General features: G+C 33.8%; 1 protein-coding gene across 1 annotated transcript in view; it reads left to right on the forward strand.

Moving 5' to 3' along the window:
- Positions 1-17,319, forward strand: part of LOC139502499 (cell surface hyaluronidase CEMIP2-like) — a 31,076-nt gene that overhangs the window by 5,174 nt on the left and 8,583 nt on the right. Inside the window, exons 3-17 of the mRNA XM_071291981.1 lie at positions 992-1,155; positions 1,603-1,744; positions 2,862-3,029; positions 3,545-3,763; positions 4,303-4,407; positions 4,789-4,925; positions 5,622-5,694; positions 6,518-6,651; positions 7,923-8,053; positions 8,816-8,885; positions 11,439-11,573; positions 12,033-12,174; positions 13,627-13,690; positions 15,464-15,499; positions 15,952-16,080. Of these exons, the coding sequence (XP_071148082.1) occupies positions 992-1,155; positions 1,603-1,744; positions 2,862-3,029; positions 3,545-3,763; positions 4,303-4,407; positions 4,789-4,925; positions 5,622-5,694; positions 6,518-6,651; positions 7,923-8,053; positions 8,816-8,885; positions 11,439-11,573; positions 12,033-12,174; positions 13,627-13,690; positions 15,464-15,499; positions 15,952-16,080 (1,849 nt within the window). The remainder of the gene's footprint in view (positions 1-991; positions 1,156-1,602; positions 1,745-2,861; positions 3,030-3,544; positions 3,764-4,302; positions 4,408-4,788; positions 4,926-5,621; positions 5,695-6,517; positions 6,652-7,922; positions 8,054-8,815; positions 8,886-11,438; positions 11,574-12,032; positions 12,175-13,626; positions 13,691-15,463; positions 15,500-15,951; positions 16,081-17,319) is intronic.

The raw sequence follows: 17,319 nt of genomic DNA on the forward strand, positions 1-17,319 counted from the left end.
AATAGGCAGGACAGGAATTTTGAGTAAAAAAAAAGGCAGGATGAGACACTTGCCAAAAAAAAAGTCAGGATGACAATTTAGGTAAAAAAGTCAGGATAAACTAAAAAAAAAGAAGGCAGGACCGAATAGAGTGAAAAATAAAAAGGCAGGACAGATTACAACTAAAAAAAAATGCAGGACAAAATTTTTCATCTTAGCCCCCCCATAAAAATCAAATGGTAGCTCCCTTAAATGAACATTTACAGGCTGATTTGATTTCATTGTAAGGACATTTGTTTTAGGGTGAATGTAAAAATTAAAATGACATATGTATTATTATTTCCTTTTCTGATTAGTCGATAACCAATTAAGTTCATCCTTCAATTAGCTAAGTATTGTTCAATAAAAGGGACACACATAATTTGCTCCATATTGAGCAAACGGTAATGTAAATATGTCATTTTGTAAGACAGTTGATATTGATGTCCTCTCCGAGGTCCGCGTTTAAACTGTATCGATTTCGTTGAAAACTAAACTAAAAAAGAATACCACATATCTGAGAGTGTCACCTGATACTATATAAATAACACGTAGCTGAGAGGGTGATAGAGCAGATTATTACCACTAGAAATCATTGTCAACCGCGACGAAGCTATATCACCCTTTCAGCTATGTGATATTTAATTTACTAGTATTATACTAAATGCCATATTCTTATTGTCATTCAAGCTTAAATAAAAAGTAATGATCTCTTTAGTCGTTCACAAAATAACTTACGTTACAGTTTTACAAAATTAAAAAAGTGAAGCAAAAAGTTTTTTTTATTTTATTTAATATTTAAGTTGGTACCTAGACAACTCATAAGTGTGACCGAATGATAATGCATTGTCTCACTAAGACGACATTGAACAATATCACCTCATTAAACCCGGTTTCATTTTTAAAGTTCTTTAAACTTTTCGAGAAATTATTTGTTCACAAATTTTGAATACTATTAAATTGTTTATTTCAGGAAATGTTGAAGAAAACAATCTGGGTGCCGGCGGAGATAAAGCATTGTTTGTAACTGCTGGTGGAACACTCGAAATTCACGGAAAACCAAAACTTTCCTGGACCAAATTTGCGCAGACCGCTCCAAAGTTCAACACGGAGACAGACGTTATTGCCAGCCAAATAGTAAGTAAAATAAGAAAACATTCATGTACACTGATTAGATAGAGAAACGGGATTGTTTGGCCAAGTGGTCTGAGTAGTTCAACGATCATACCACTTGTCTGTTTCCCCTTAAGTTGTGAGTACCAATCCAGCACGTGACAGGTGCGCGAGACTCCTATCGGTTGTTCTTTAATATTGTTGAAAGTAGTATAACTCTTTAAAAAAGTAGTACAACACCATAAAAAAGTAGTATAACACCATAAAAAATCTTGTGATTGGGATATATCAGTTTGTTTTTGGGATATTACATTGTTCTTGTAATCCTTGGGAAATCGTGATACCGCTTCTAGGGCACTGATTCGGCTTTCCTCCACCAATAAAACCAAGTCCTACAAAATAGGCCACAATGTTGAACTGCAATCAATCAATCAATCAATCAATCAGTTAATTTGATTAATCTTTTTACAGGAAGATACTAAGAAAAAAGGACTAGCTGTTTACAGTATCAACCCGACTACAGGAGAACTAGTTGACTCAGCTTTCTTCAACTTTTTGATCAATGGTAGAAAATATCCAGACCTAATAATTTCATTTGTAAACTTCTTAGATGGTAAGATTAATTATATAGAGTCTCTTTAAAATTCTAAGATACGTGCATGCAGGTCACAAGTTTCAAATGGAGATGTAATACAAGTGACAAATGAGTAGTGTCACCATGCCCCACTGCCCCGCCTACGATAGTAGAGGGGCATTATGTTTTCTGGACTGTCCGTCCGTCTGTCTGTTCGTCGTACCGTTCATCCGTCCGTTCATCCGTCCGTCCGTTCGTCCGTCCGTTCTTTCCGCTTCAGGTTAAAGTTTTTGGTCAAGGTAGTTTTTAGTGAAGCTGAAGTCCAATCAACTTGAAACTTAGTACACATGTTGCTTATGATATGATCTTTCTAATTTTAAAGCCAAATTAGACTTTTGACCCCAATTTCACGATCCACTGAACATAGAAAATGAAAGTGGGAGTTTCAGTTTAAAGTTTTTGGTCAAGGTAGTTTTTGATGAAGTCTGAGTCCAATCAACCTGAAACTTAGTACAGATGTTCCCTACGGTATAATCATTCTAATTTTAATGTCAAATTAGATTTTTTACCCAATTTCACGGTCTATTGAACATGGAAAATCATTTCAGAGTGTGCTTTGGACACATTCATGTTTTAAGATCTGAATTTGTAATATCATACCTAAACATCAATATTCAAGATCTGGTATACATACAGTGTATTTAAATAAAAGTGTTATTTCTGCCGTGATTATCGTTTCTTAGAATATTGTTGTTATTTCAAAAATCGTTACTTTTCAACCCAAAATAAAAAAAAATCGTTATTAGAAATTTAAACTTCCACTTAAACATGGTCTGCTTAATTTCTTTAATGCCTTTGCATATATTGGAATACCCAATTCTCATCTTCGCAATTAAGTGTCGACTTTTGTCATCGTTTTCCGTTTAATAACTAATAAGATATCACAATGATTCTTTTTGTCAGTTGTTTACAGTTTGCCAGACAGCATTGAAAAATACGTCAGTCAAATGTATTTTCGAATTAGATATATCATTTATAGAAACATTTTATTTTGAAATTCTTTGTCATGATTTAGGTCTAAATATTCGTATGGCCATATTTCTCATTTTTTTTATTTGTATAAACTGTATTTTGTATGTAAAATTGTAAAATACAGATATTCCCGATGGCAACATAGTTGGTATTGCAATACAAAAAGACTTACCCCGTAGAGGAGACATCACTGGAGCACTTGAAGCAATTGAGATTTTAGCTGGACAGACAGATGGCACAAATCCGCTCAGGGACACTGAGGATGCAATGTATTCTCTTCTTACAACAAAAGGTAAAATAATATAAATTGTTTTTACATTAGTCATTTTGGGGCCAAGGTGTAAGCCAATACTACACGTTGAAGGTCGTGCTGTGACCTAATTGTATATATATAGTTTACTTTGTCTCATTAGAAATCATACGACATGTTCTTACATCTATTTATTCATAAAGATATGAATATGATTGAGCAACAGGGACAACCTATAAAAGCCATCTCCAAATTACATTTATGTTCTGCTCACACCAAAATGTGAAACAATAAATCTGTTCAGGGATGCTTAGGATGATTATACACTCTTCTTTCAACAAAAGATAGAACAATAAATTTGCTCAGGGAAATAAGTGATCCTTTTCCTGATCTTTTTATAACTTAAGGTGTTTACTTAGTATGACTAACATTGTCTTTGTCAGAATGGAGTATACGATCTTGATAGTGCGAACCAAGATATTGAGGATTGAAGTTGTTTTCTGAGTAAGGTTATTGTGATAAAAACATATATAAAGATAAGCACATTCTATTTACAGGCTCAACTTCCATGACGAAAGAGGTGTACCTTCCGTTGAAGTCAGAAGGCAAGACAATTGCCGAAGTTTCAATGGTTTTTGCAGAATTCATCGTCGTTATGACTAGTACATTTGATATCAATAGGAGAGATAGGTCTAAAGCTGAAGTTTTGGTCGCAGTCGATTTGAAATACAGACCAGTTTTGAATTTTATAGAAGATGTCAGCACATGGGAAACAGGTAGTTAAAGTCACAATTCTATATCAATTTAGAAGAAACAAGAATTTTGCAGTAGTCTCACATTTTGTTTAATATCCATGATGCATTGGAGGCTTACTACACGATCTACACTTATTTCCCTTCACTTTTGATGGCCTTACGGTGATCTAAAGTAGTAAATATCCATATCCTTTGACCTTATGTTGTTAGTTTTCAAACTAGCTATCACACGTTATGTAACATTTCTGTTATCTTATATCCATGGAAGCTTAATTTCAATTTAATAATTACTAATAGCGAACAAGTCAAAATCATTTCACTTTTACGATTCTAAAACTGTTTGTTTTGGTTCTTTATTTCCTGTTCTATAAATGAAACAATTCTTTTTATTAAACCATGAGGTGTGGGATATGTATATCTTAAATTTCAATTATATTTCATTTATATATAAAAAAATCGATTTGAATTATTTTCATACCTTTTACAATGTACCCTCGATTTTGTCTTTTTTTTCGACAATTGAAGAAGAAATGTTTCTCCTCTTCTGCTATGTTTTATAGGCGATACTGTCGTAATTGCATCTACCGACTATGACTGGAGGCAGGCTGAAGACAAAACTCTTATTGATTGCTCGTCCTGTAGTGATAACCAAATACGGGTGTCAAGTAAGTATCTGTAATAATAAAACTCACGTGACAACACATAGACACACCCACAATTGTATCCTGATTATTATAGATATTGACGTTATAACTAAATCTTTAGGTTCCGACATTACCTTTTTGAACAGATGCGTAAAGTTATGTTTTACTATAGATTGTCATTCTATTTGTTTTATTCTCTTTTGGTAAACCAATAAACTGAATTAAAAAAAAATAGATTTTTACTTCGGCATGGTTAAGAAATTCACGAAGATGGATATGGAGGAAAATAACATTGAATGGTTTTCATAATTCATGCATTTATCAATAAAAGTTGACGAAGAGCATTTAGAGGGAAGCAAAGCTATTCTTAGTATTGGCTCATGTCTTGGTTATCTTTTACAGGTCCATTGAAGTTCACTCACTATGGAGAAATCTACAAAAATGTTGATATGAGAGGCGAAGTCGGACTACTAACCAGAAACATTTTGTTTGACACTGAAGATGCAGAAGGATCGACTACATATGGAGGAAATCTTAAGGTTATTATATCACTGTGTAATGAAATGTCATTCACAGTGTGAAAAGAAAAATACAAAAAAAAACACCGAACCATGAGAATAATTCAAAACGGAACGCCCCTAATCAAATGGCAAAATCAAAAGCTTAAACACACCAAGCGAATGGATAACAACTGTCATATTCCTGAATTATTATATGCATTTTCTTAAATTATATATCGCCAGGAAACAACTAACGGAAAAGGGTACCTGTTTGTGCAAACTCTGTGCATTGTTAATTTCAGGCTCCGGAACGATTTTCCTTTACTCCATCAAGTTGGTGTAGAGTAAGAAGTGTTCGGATGGAACATGAACTGCCGGGATGTTTGCTGTTTGTGGCATAACATCTATACTGTAACATTAAAATACCTAATTTGAAAGTTTCTTTCCACTTACGCTTATTTGAGACAACACTTTCCTTTCTGTGTCTACTTTGTAGATATAGCCTTAATCAATGTATAGTTTCACACTTTTAAATTTTCAATCCATACTGAATGGTAGAAGAATGGGTTAGAACCAATCCCCAAACGACCCAGGTTTCTGTAATTCGTATTAGTTAAAGTCGAATAACTGCCATTTTGTTTTATTTCTTCAAATGTGTAGAGCTTTATATTGCGATACTGAAAGAATTTAAAAGCGTTTATATTAAAATTCTATTACAATTAACTCTATATTTAGGTACTGAAAGGATTCAAAAGCGTTCATATTGAAAATACAGAATTTAATGATCTTGGTCAACAAGAAGTGTTAGGTACGTAAAAATAATCTCAGAATAGCTTTATAAATGTTTCGATTACATTCTATATATCTAGAAGTTAAGCAAGTCACATTACATAAACATCTGCTCTCTACATTTTGAAAGATCGTGGCGGGAAATTGATTTGAAAACGACCATCAGATAAACTAAGACAACAGTAGTTTACCGACATTCAAATATCGTAGATCGAAACAAATCATGGTATATAACAAACTCTGAAGGAATGTTATGAACTCAAACAACTCATTAAAGATACCTAGGTTATGATTGTGTACGGGTACACCAAATACGATTTTCGTCTAGAGCAGACTCATTGTTAACGCTTTAAATAAGAATAGTTGAAATGCAAAACAAAGCACAAAGTTGAACAGTATTGATGGCTTTCAAAACCGTGTTGAAAATGATGACTTTAACTTCACCGTTTGGAACTTATGGAATTTTAGCTTCCTCATAAACGTCACCCCTCTATTAAGGAAATCTAAAAAGGAAATTCATCGACTGGAATAACGTATCAACTGGAAGATACCAACTCTATATGCAGGCGTTATTGGAATGGTGCTTCATAGAAATGGAATGTTCATAATTTATGATAGATTCGTTCATTTTATTCAACTAACTTTTACAAAAAAATCTTTTTGTCTTTTTTTATTTTATCAGCTCTACAAATATTTTATTGATATTAGACTCGGGCATCACTGTAGAGACCTGTGTTGTCAAAATGCAGTAACATATGTACTATTGATGTTATCGTATGATTGGCATTCATACTACATCTCATTATCTTTATAAATTTTATATTTGTTGTTTAAACTTACAGGCAGATACCCAATTCATTTTCATATGTGTGAAGATGTTGATGCTGATGAAGCTACTAGGCCATGGATCAAACACAACTCTATCCATCATTCAAACAGCAGATGCGTTACTATTCACGGAACACATGGTCTTATTGTAAGTATAGATATTGATTATGACAGATACAAGGTATAACTAAATACCGAACTCCAATTAAAAGTCGAAAATGGAAAGTCAATGAAAACTGAGAAAATCATACGATACCAATCAGCGGAACAATTGAAAGATATAGCGCATGTTCAGATTTTTACCCCCCTTTTCGTAACGTATTTAGATTATAAAACCTGTAACATTGTTGAAGCGCGGGCTTAAAAGAGGGACGAAAGATACCAAAGGGACAGTCAAACTCATAAATCTAAAACAAACTGACAACGCCATGGCTAAAAATGAAAAAGACAAACAGAAAAACAATAGTACACATGACACAACATAGAAAACTAAAGAATAAACAACACGAACCCCACCAAAAACTAGGGGTGATCTCAGGTGCTTCGGAAGGGTAAGCAGGGTAAGCAGATCCTGCTCCACATTTGGCACCCGTCGTGTTGCTTAACGCTTAGTGGTGGGTTCGTATGTATTGGTTATTGCATGCTTGTTATTTTGTACTGCAACCTTACATTTGTCTACAAAAGACTCATCAGTAACACTAAAAAATAGTCTGTAGGCTACTTATTATTTCCAACAATTCAATGTTTTCTTAACAGTCAATTCATAAATATGATCTCCCATGTAAACGTCCACCAGCATTGGGGAAGGAAAATCTTTAATCATAAACACATATGGTCTTAAATTCTATCGTTAATTTCATTAATGTAAAAGAGCAATGTGTAACACTACAATACTACTTTGATATGAATAGTTTTTTTGTATTAAAACTAGTGTCAGCGTTATTCAAATGACGTGAAAATTACTACAAATTTAAAATTTCAATAAGATAAAAAATCAAACTTAACCATTAGGCGAATACAAAAATAATAAAACTATAAAACAAGAAAGTCCACAAAACATTAAATCGAAAAGACCGAAATGAAATAAAGTGCACCCTTTACAAGTGACATTTAGTACTCTAAATATTCTCGAGTATCACTCGAGTATCACAATAGTTATTGATATGGATAATAAACTCAACATAAATACTGACTTAAAATTCGGTATGTCAAATGCCCGTTTTTACTTCAAAACACTCATTAGAGACAAGACACACGAACCAAACATTTAAAAAATGCCAACATGAACTTGGTGAAGTATGAAATTGAAGAGCATTGAGGATCAACATTCCGAAAGGTGGTTGGGAAATAATCTAAAGTAATCTGTTCTTTATATCGAATGCTTAACAATAAATTAAATTATAATTTGTTGATATTTAGGTTGAAGATAATGTATGTTACATGACAAAGGGTCATGGTTACTTCTTGGAAGATGGTGGCGAGAAGAGAACGGTATTAAATGGAAACTTAGGCCTCGGGCAGGAAAAGGGAACACTTATTAAAGCTGATAAGTAAATATCTTAAATATCTCATAAATGCATTTTTCTTTCAACAACAACTTTGGTAGTTTCTACGTGTGTGAATTACCTCTTGAAAAGAAAAAAAAACTTCAATTCTACAGAAGATAAAAATTAAAATCACAAAAATACTAAATTCTGAGGAAAATTCAAAACGGAAAGTCGATGAGTTTATTCACTAATCAAATGGCAAAATCAAAAGCTCAAATACACCAGACGCATGGATAACAACTGTTATTTTCCTGTTCTGGTACATACAGTTTTTTTTATGTAGAACATTGGTGGATTAATCTTGGTTTGATAGCTAGCTAAACCTCTCACCTGTATGACTTTTGCATCAAATTCCACTATATTAACAACGGCGTGTGAACAAAACAAATATGCATAATACTTGTATGTAAAAATGACAAAATAGGGGTACAACAGTCACCATTGTGTTATAATCGTAATCACTACTAAGACAAACAAATATGTAAAAAAGAAGCACATAAAGGCACATAAACAAAGCACATTAGCAAAAATGAAAGAAAAAAATTGATCATTTAATCGTCTATTGTTCAAGAACAAACTATGCGTATTTAATAAACTATGTACTTTGATATAGAAAAAGTTGGTGATATTAGACGAAATGTTTTACCCTGTAACAAAGAAAAAAACCCAATAAGTCTTAACATCTTACATAAAATCAAAAACCTCATACATGGTTTAGGAAGAAATTCGGCATAATTAAAACTGCCATTTTACTTTTTTTCATAGATCACCATCTACCTTCTGGATTACGAATCCTCTTAGTAATGTGACAAACAACGTAGCAGCAGGGGGAGAGGTAAATGTTTACTTAATTATCAGTGTAGTTTAGTTAATGTTCAGCACTCAACTTTCAACATCTAAAAAAAATGTTTTTTAACAATTATTTTCAACATTCAGCATTCAACATTTTTTTTCAACATTTAAAGTCAAATATTCGATTTCAACATTCAAATTCAATTTTTTTCTAAATATTTACATTCATCAGATTGATAAACTTAAAATTTACAATACAATTTATCAGTTTGTGCAGGCCAGTTTTAAGCAAATGATAATATAGCGAACGTTGCCTTTTGGGTCTCTGTTTACTAAGACGGCACGAGATCATCTTATTCTATCAATGTAATTTTGACATGTAGAATGTGATGAATTATTAAGTAAAGCACTATGGGACTGTGTGAGGGTTGTATTCACACTTTGTAAACTCTCATGATCTCTGTGGTCGCCTCGAGTGTAAGAGGTCATAGGTTTGAGCAGGATCTGCTTACCCTTCCGGAGCACCTGAGATCACCCCTAGTTTTTGGTGGGGTTCGTGTTGTTTATTCTTTAGTTTTCTATGTTGTGTCATGTGTACTATTGTTTTTCTCTTTGTCTTTTTTATTTTTAGCCGTGGTGTTGTCAGTTTGTTTTAGATTTATGAGTTTGACTGTCCCTTTGGTATCTTTCGTCCCTCTTTTGAACCCCGGTAAGGTCAAACCAAAGACTTTGAAACTGTGCTGTTTCTCAACTAAGCACGTGGCATTTAGGAGAAGTTGTTTTGGAGTCAGAAGACTGTGTCTTGGTAGGAATACAGGATTATTTCCTTGTGAACTAGAATGTTACCAATCTGGCTGAGCATGTCGATGTAGTACAAAGCATTGTTTATATTCCTATTTTTCTTACATACAGTACTGGTGGAATTACTGCAAACACCATCAATGTCCTCAGCCGAGGCCATCCGTCATGTGTTTTGACCCCTAGCTCGGTACACTCTCAGGAGTGGGTCCACAGTGGTGATCAATCAGTGTGCATTGGTGGTGGGTTTCCAGCTACTACTATCTCTCTTCATCTAGCAAGATGCTTTCTCTGCTGCTTGGCCCAGTTTCTGAGTTGCTGTTCTTCTGTGCCGGTCAGTCACTCCTACTGCAGAAAACAACCGCCAAACTGACTTTGCAGGAAGCCTCTGCAGCCAACCTCAACAGGAAATAAAACACCCCTCTGCTTTCTGCCAACATGATGTATCTTCCCTTTCCTCCACACCACTTTCAGTAGCCTCCACAGGTGTTTCAAAATCTTTAGACACTTCTTATATACGTTATACGTGATGCCGTTTGGTCCTGGTGATGATGCAGATCTGGCTTTCTTCACTACATCTGATACTTCTTTCCATGATGGTTCCTTAATATTCATTGGTATTTCTGGTTCGTACTTTTTCTATCCTTTCGTAGTTTCCTAGATGTTCCAACTGCCTTTCGTCGTTGTGTGTCTCTGATAGATGTTTTTCTACTTCCTCTTTTGTGCTTTTTACTGATCCCGCCTTTGTTCCATCCAGTGTGGCTTTGGTAAACTTGTATGGGTTAGCAACAAACATTGCTCTCTTCTTCCCTCTTTCTCTACTTGCTTTTTTTTTAATTCTTTCTGCTCTCTGTAGATTGTTTCTTCTTTCCCTCAGAACTGATCTTAGCTCATTCAATCCTTCTTTCTCCTCATTTGCTCTTTTATACTGTTTTGTGACATCAATTATTTCGATTCTGAGTGTTTGTATTTCTTGTTGATGTCGGTTAAGTTTGGTGTTACCTTGAGTGCCTTCTCTTGTTTTGATGTTACTACCTCCAAATCGTTCTTGTCCTACTGCATACACAATTGTTGACAATGATGATATCTTTTTCTGTACATCTCCAATTAGTGGTCTATTTAAGATCTTGTCAAGGTCTTCTTCAAAGATCTCCCATATTTCCTATCATCTGTTGTTGGCCATTGTATCTTTTCTTTTCTGCTGTATGTTGATGGTATTTTCGCTGTTTTCTGCAGGTTTTGATTTCCTTGCTCCTCCTCAATGTTGAACTGAGTAGCTTCATAAGGTAAGAGGTCCTCAGCACTGTGGCGTGCTTCCTGGCTATGGTCCTCCGTCGTCTCATCAGTGTTAACTGTGCGTTCCATTTGCTGCTCCCCAGATCCACATTTAGTTCTTGCCTGGTGTATCTTTAAACTTTTTAAGTTCTTGCAAACCTCTCCACAGTGACACTTGGTTTTTGCCGTTGTTCCAGTCAAAGTCCATTGGAGTAGCCGAGTTGTTTCCGTTTTGTCCTGCTCAATGGGTCTCTCATCCTCCCCTCTCGGAAAACCCTGGGGTTGTTGCTCTTTATTTTGTGTTGTATCTTGGTTTGGTGTTCCTTCACGGAACAGTGTGTTGGGGTGCCAACCCTTCACACCCTTGTTTCAGACTTCCCTGAACGCCATCTGTCTCTCCAGACGTCACCATTCAATTCTTGGTTATCACATTACCATGTTATCGTTTTGAATATGCGTTTAATTTGTCACTGGACGTGAAACAGCCTTCCAACCATTCATAAACAATTATTATATTTTACAGGGAAGAGGATATTGGTTTACATATCCACGAATTCCAACGGGACCTTCAGCTGATAAAGGATACATGTTAAAAGATGAAGCAAGACACACAGTTATTACTGAATTTGACAACAATGTTGCCCATTCAAATAAAAAGGTAGGCATGCAAAATATTTTTACCTCGTTTTTACAAGATGAAAGGACAATCATGGTATCGACAATCATTGTTGAAACAACTACAACAATCACAAGAAACTAATAACTTTATAGGTAGCATTTGCTTATAAGTTGAACTGAACCAAGTACCTAGTTATCAAAATCCATCATATATCTCCTGATGTTTACAAAAAAAAAGAGTAGAATAATAACAAAAATATCGAAAAGTCCCTTATCAAATGGCAAAATCATACACATCAAACGAAAGGAATACAACTATCATACTCTAAACTTGAAGCAGTTAATTCCTTATTTAGAAAATTTTGAATTAATCCTGGTATTATACATGTTATAGCTAGATAAACCTCTCACTTGTATTACAATCAAATGGGCATAGCCATTTATTAAGAAGCTTTATTTACTGTCATATGTTTATTTGTGGTTGCTACTTTAATTTCAGCATGGATTTTTCCTTGATAACGAATTTCACCCCGACGGAAGTGCTACAGGATATAACAGATACAGACCAAAAGAAGATCCCATAATGCACCTGAAATATAAGAATTCTACGGATAAACCTTCTATAATAAACAGAATGACAGGTAAAAACTATTTATATATAAAAGAGGGACCACAGATACCAAGGAGATAGTCAAACTCACGAATCGAAAATAAACTGACAACGTCATGGCTAAAAATGTAAAAGACAAACATACAAACAATAGTAGACACAACATAGAAAACTAAACTATAAGCAACACAAACCCACATTTATACAGGTCTAAACTGGAAACTACATACAAACCTATGATTGCGTTGGATAGAATGTTTTATGCATGTGCATGCAAAACAAATTTCTTTGTAGAGGAATCTTAATACTACACAAACAACATTTCCCAACAGACCAAAAAAAGTGAAAAAGTATATTTTTACAAACGCATTTCAATAGCAGGTAGAACAACTAATGTCCTTAAACTCTGCTGACTGCCATTTGCGATTGTCAAATACACGGATAGCCAGATGTAACAGAATGGATCGTCTGATGTGACAAAGTGGATCGTATTAATATTTATTGGTCTATCCCAAATTCATGTATTTGGTTTTGATGTTATATATATATGTTATATTTGTTATTCTCGTGGGATTTTGTCTATGTGTGTTACATTTTAGTGTTATGTCGTTGTTCTCCTCTTATATTTAATGCGTTTCCCTCGGTTTTAGTTTGTTATCCCGATTTTGTTTTTTGTCCATGGATTTATGAGTTTTGAACAGCGGTATACTACTGTTGCCTTTATTTATTAACAAACAGAAAGCAATACACTTGAATAAATATGGTATACCGGAAACAAGATGTGCAAAAAAAATGTACACCGTATCCGGATAAATGTCTCGTTATGTTTGATAGGAATCGAAACTGTATTTGGAAGATAAATAAAAATAAGTAAAATAACTTTAAAAGTGGGATGAAAGATACCAGAGGGACAGTCAAACTCATAAATCGGAAATAAACTGACAACGCCTGGCTAAAAATGAAAAAAGACAAACAGACAATCAAATTACGTGGACACTATGATAAAATAGTATCACGTGTGAATATGTCTATAAAAAAATTGAAGTTTCAACAAGTATCATTGTTTTGTACATTTACTTGTTCTGTAAGTTATTTTTTAACGGAAACAATATTGACCTATTAATAGTTTTCCTTTTTTGTTGAAACCTTGATATAATGATTTCAATAATTTTTAATTTATTCAACAACATTAACTAGTGATGCAGATTTGAGCTATTTCTAGATTCTTAAGATGTTTTTGGTGGTAAAACTTGTATCTCCTTTGAGAATATTGATGCTTTATAACTCCGTACTTTATTTAGCCTTTTTGACTTATTTCATTCTAGCGTCCTTTAAAGACACACACCCTTAAGGGTACACATGTTAGGTCCTGGTATCTATGATTAATTTATTATTATTTTTTTATTATCACATGATAAGTTAATGAATTTAGACGGTATACAAAAATATACAGTGTGATTACAGACATTTTCACCCTTTTTAGGCTACAAAAACAGTCCCAGAAACGCATGGATTAGAGGAGGAATGATTAAAGTAGTCCAGGCATCGTAAGTTATTAATCAATATCTGCCTATGATTACGGAACACCTGATATCTCACCCGGTTTTTGATGGGGTTCCAATTGATTAGTCTTTGGTGTTTTATGCTGGGTGTTGTGTACTGAAGTTTGTCTTTTATCTTTTTCTTTGTTTTCAATGGAGATGTCAATTTAAATTCGACTTATGCGTATCTTTCACATATCTTTTTCGAACGTGAATTTTTTTTTAGACATTTCATTCTTGAAAATATTCCTTTGAAGTCTTCATTTGAAGATATTAGTAACTAGTCATCAATCGAATACTTACAGACATGGGGGATGCAGTTATTTGTAAATATCAACTGTTAAACATGGTTATTTGTTATAGATTGCCAGAAGTTATATTTTGTCTGATATTTGTTATATTTGTCCTTTGTTGCAACGAAATTAGTAAGCTATGACATCTTTGTTTAATTTTGTTAAGCTCTCACTAGTTTTATAACCTTCTGTTACGACCGAAAAGGAAAACAAACATCAGTATACTATTTCTGTATTTAAAAAAAAAAATTTTTTTTTAAAACTTTTTTTGGATTCGAGCGTTACTGAGGAGTCTTTTGTAAACGAAACACGCATCAGGCGTAATTAAAATTTTTTGCCTGGTATCTAAGATGAGTTTATTCATATAACAAAATATTGACTCCGGATTATATTATTTTCGTCAGGTTACCTAGTATATGGTTAAACATTCTGGTACTTGGTTAAAAAAAAGGAAGCAAAAGAAGTTAAATCAAAAAATAAATCTGAAAACTTTTGTTGGAAAGTCTACTTTTTCCCGATTATTTTTTCGTATTATGAAAACCTATAACATTTTATTTCCTCTAAATGAAGGCAACATTTGTATACCGCTTTTCGAAATTGATGAATCGATTGATAAAAAAGAAAACACATCATATATAACAGGAGAACGACGGCACAACAGAAACACCAAAAACTCAACACACACAGAAACTAAATGTTATGCGTTTACTTTTCTACAAAGGCTAGAGGTTAAGGGGTAGGGTTCAGATCTCATAAACATGTTTAACCCCGCCGCATTTTTGCACCTGTCCCAAGTCAGGAGGCTCTGGCCTTTGTTAGTCTTGTATTATTTTTACTTTTGGTTTCTTGTGTACAATTTGGAGTTTAGTGTTGCGTTCATTATCACTGAACTAGTATATATGTTAAGCGGCAAGCTGAAGGACGCCTCCGGGTGCGGGAATTTCTCGCTGCATTGAAGACTTGTTGGTGGCCTTCGGTTGTTGTCTATTCTATGGTTGGGTTGTTGTCTCTTTGAAACATTCCCCATATCCCTTCTCAATCTTATAATATAACAATGGCCATTTTCCTGACTTGGTACAGGACATTTTAAGGACAAGGAGGACAGAGAAAAACACAAACAAACACTATAATAGAACATTACGACAAGCTTATACTTATTAAAGATACCAGGCCTATAATTCAAATCTAACACAACATACCGATTAAAAGTTAAAATTGACTTGGTTGACCGAGCACCATGATGTCCTACCAGAGAGAAGGAAACCTGTCGAAAACTTCCGGAGTCAAAAGTCGGCAATATGAAAATAGTCTATTACTTTTGTTTACATTTGAGGTCTAGAGGCAACAGTCAGTTCTGTTTTTGTTTTCTTTATTCTATCAGTCATCTTTTAAATATAGTTTCATTTCTACGAAATCGTATTACAACAAATGTATTTGACCTACTATGATAAATTTAATATATATAATACATTCTTCATTTTTACAGGTTATCAGACAGTGCCGAGTTACTTAATATAGTGAAGTAAGTTTTACATGAAAGCTTAAATATGAATGCACACACATAATCACACCCGACACTTATAATACTAGTAATAGCTTCGTTTTAAATTTTGGGTGAGAATTGGATTAATTATTGTTTCAATTTTATTTTAATCATTACTATTTAAAAGTTTTAAATTTAATAGTTTGATCTGGAGCATTACTGAGAGACGTTTATTATTTTATTGTCGACCTGCGCATTCGGAGCAGAACAAATAATACGGTCAATGTGAATTGCCTCCATTTATAAGTGGGAATAACTATTCTATTACTATAAATGTAATAACTATGACACGTTTCTGTTGAAAGGAATTTTATGCATCACGTTGGTGAATATTATCTTTATTGAAATTTGTAGTTCTTAATCCCATCTGTGGTCAATAACTAATACTAATCTTATACTACATCGTATGATTCTATATATGATATTTTTAGAGAGAATACCGCCTTGCAGTTCATTGACCAGAGTGTATTTATAGGAGATTCTCCTAATTTAGGAGAACCAGCAAAAGTAAACGGCCAACCCGTATCAATTGGAAGATCATTCCCGTTGGTTTCAAATATGTAAGAAATAAGATTTATTGATTACGCTCAGACATATAAATGTGTAACATGAGGTCAAAGTATAATACAATTGAATGACGAAATCATATCTTCAATGTCAATACCCATTAATCAAACTGGTTCCTTGAAAACTATTCTATTTAAACCTATTAAGGAAAAGCCACAAAAACACTGATACGATGGAAAAAATTAATCTTAAATCTAAGAAATGATGACAGAAAAGCTAATCCATTCTTTTCGAAAGTTTTGGGTCTCATTCTCACTTCTCACTTTATTTGCCCTTTTAAAACATTATGATTAGAGCACGACATTGAAGAGTCTTTTGTAGACGAATCATAAGGTTCGATAATTGCTAAAGATACAAATTAATTCTGAAAACGCATCTTGTGAATTACAATTGTCATAGTTTCTGTAACTAGAAAATCGGTTAATTGTTTTCTGCGGGAGGACTATAAGTCCAAGGGGGAATTTGCCATCCTAATAAATTGTATTGTACTGTATTTCGGTATCAAATTGAACTCATTAGTTTATTGAATATTGCTGTAATATAATGTTGGAAAATGTTTTCAATTTGGGAATGCATCTCCAATTCAATTTTATGCCCCACCTACGATAGTAGAGGGGCATTATGTTTTCTGGTCTGTGGGTCTGTTCGTCTGTCTGTTTGTTGGTCTGTTTGTTGGTCTGTTCGTTCGTACGTTCGTCCATCCGTTCGTTCGTTTGTCCCGCTTCAGATTAAAGTTTTTGGTCAAGGTAGTTTTTGATGAAGTTGAAGTCCAATCAACTTGAAACTTAGTACACATGTTCCCTATGCCATGATCTGTCTAATTTTAATACCAAACTATACTTTTACTCCAATTTAACGGTCCACTGAACATAGAAAATGATAGTGCGAGTGGGGCATCCGTGTACTTGGGACACATTCTTGTTTTTAGATGGGCTTCGATCATCTCTGAATAGAGATAATATCTTAAAAGATATATCACGTGGAAATTAAAATGCGAAAAATCTATTTAATTTTATGAAACTTTGGGTTATAAGGACATACTATGTAGATGTGCATATCCACAGGAAATTATAATTCAATTTGTTTTCTTACAATTATTTTATTTCTCCAGTGACAATGTGGGGATGTTGGGTATGTGAACGTGCTCACTAAGGTTTTTTTAATTGGTATACTGAAACGGAATTTCAAATCCGATGTATATATAAGAATATACTTTTAGGTTATCTTTATGA

The sequence above is a fragment of the Mytilus edulis genome, chromosome 14, assembly GCF_963676685.1.
Source record: "Mytilus edulis chromosome 14, xbMytEdul2.2, whole genome shotgun sequence".
Classification (NCBI taxonomy): Eukaryota; Metazoa; Mollusca; class Bivalvia; order Mytilida; family Mytilidae; genus Mytilus; species Mytilus edulis.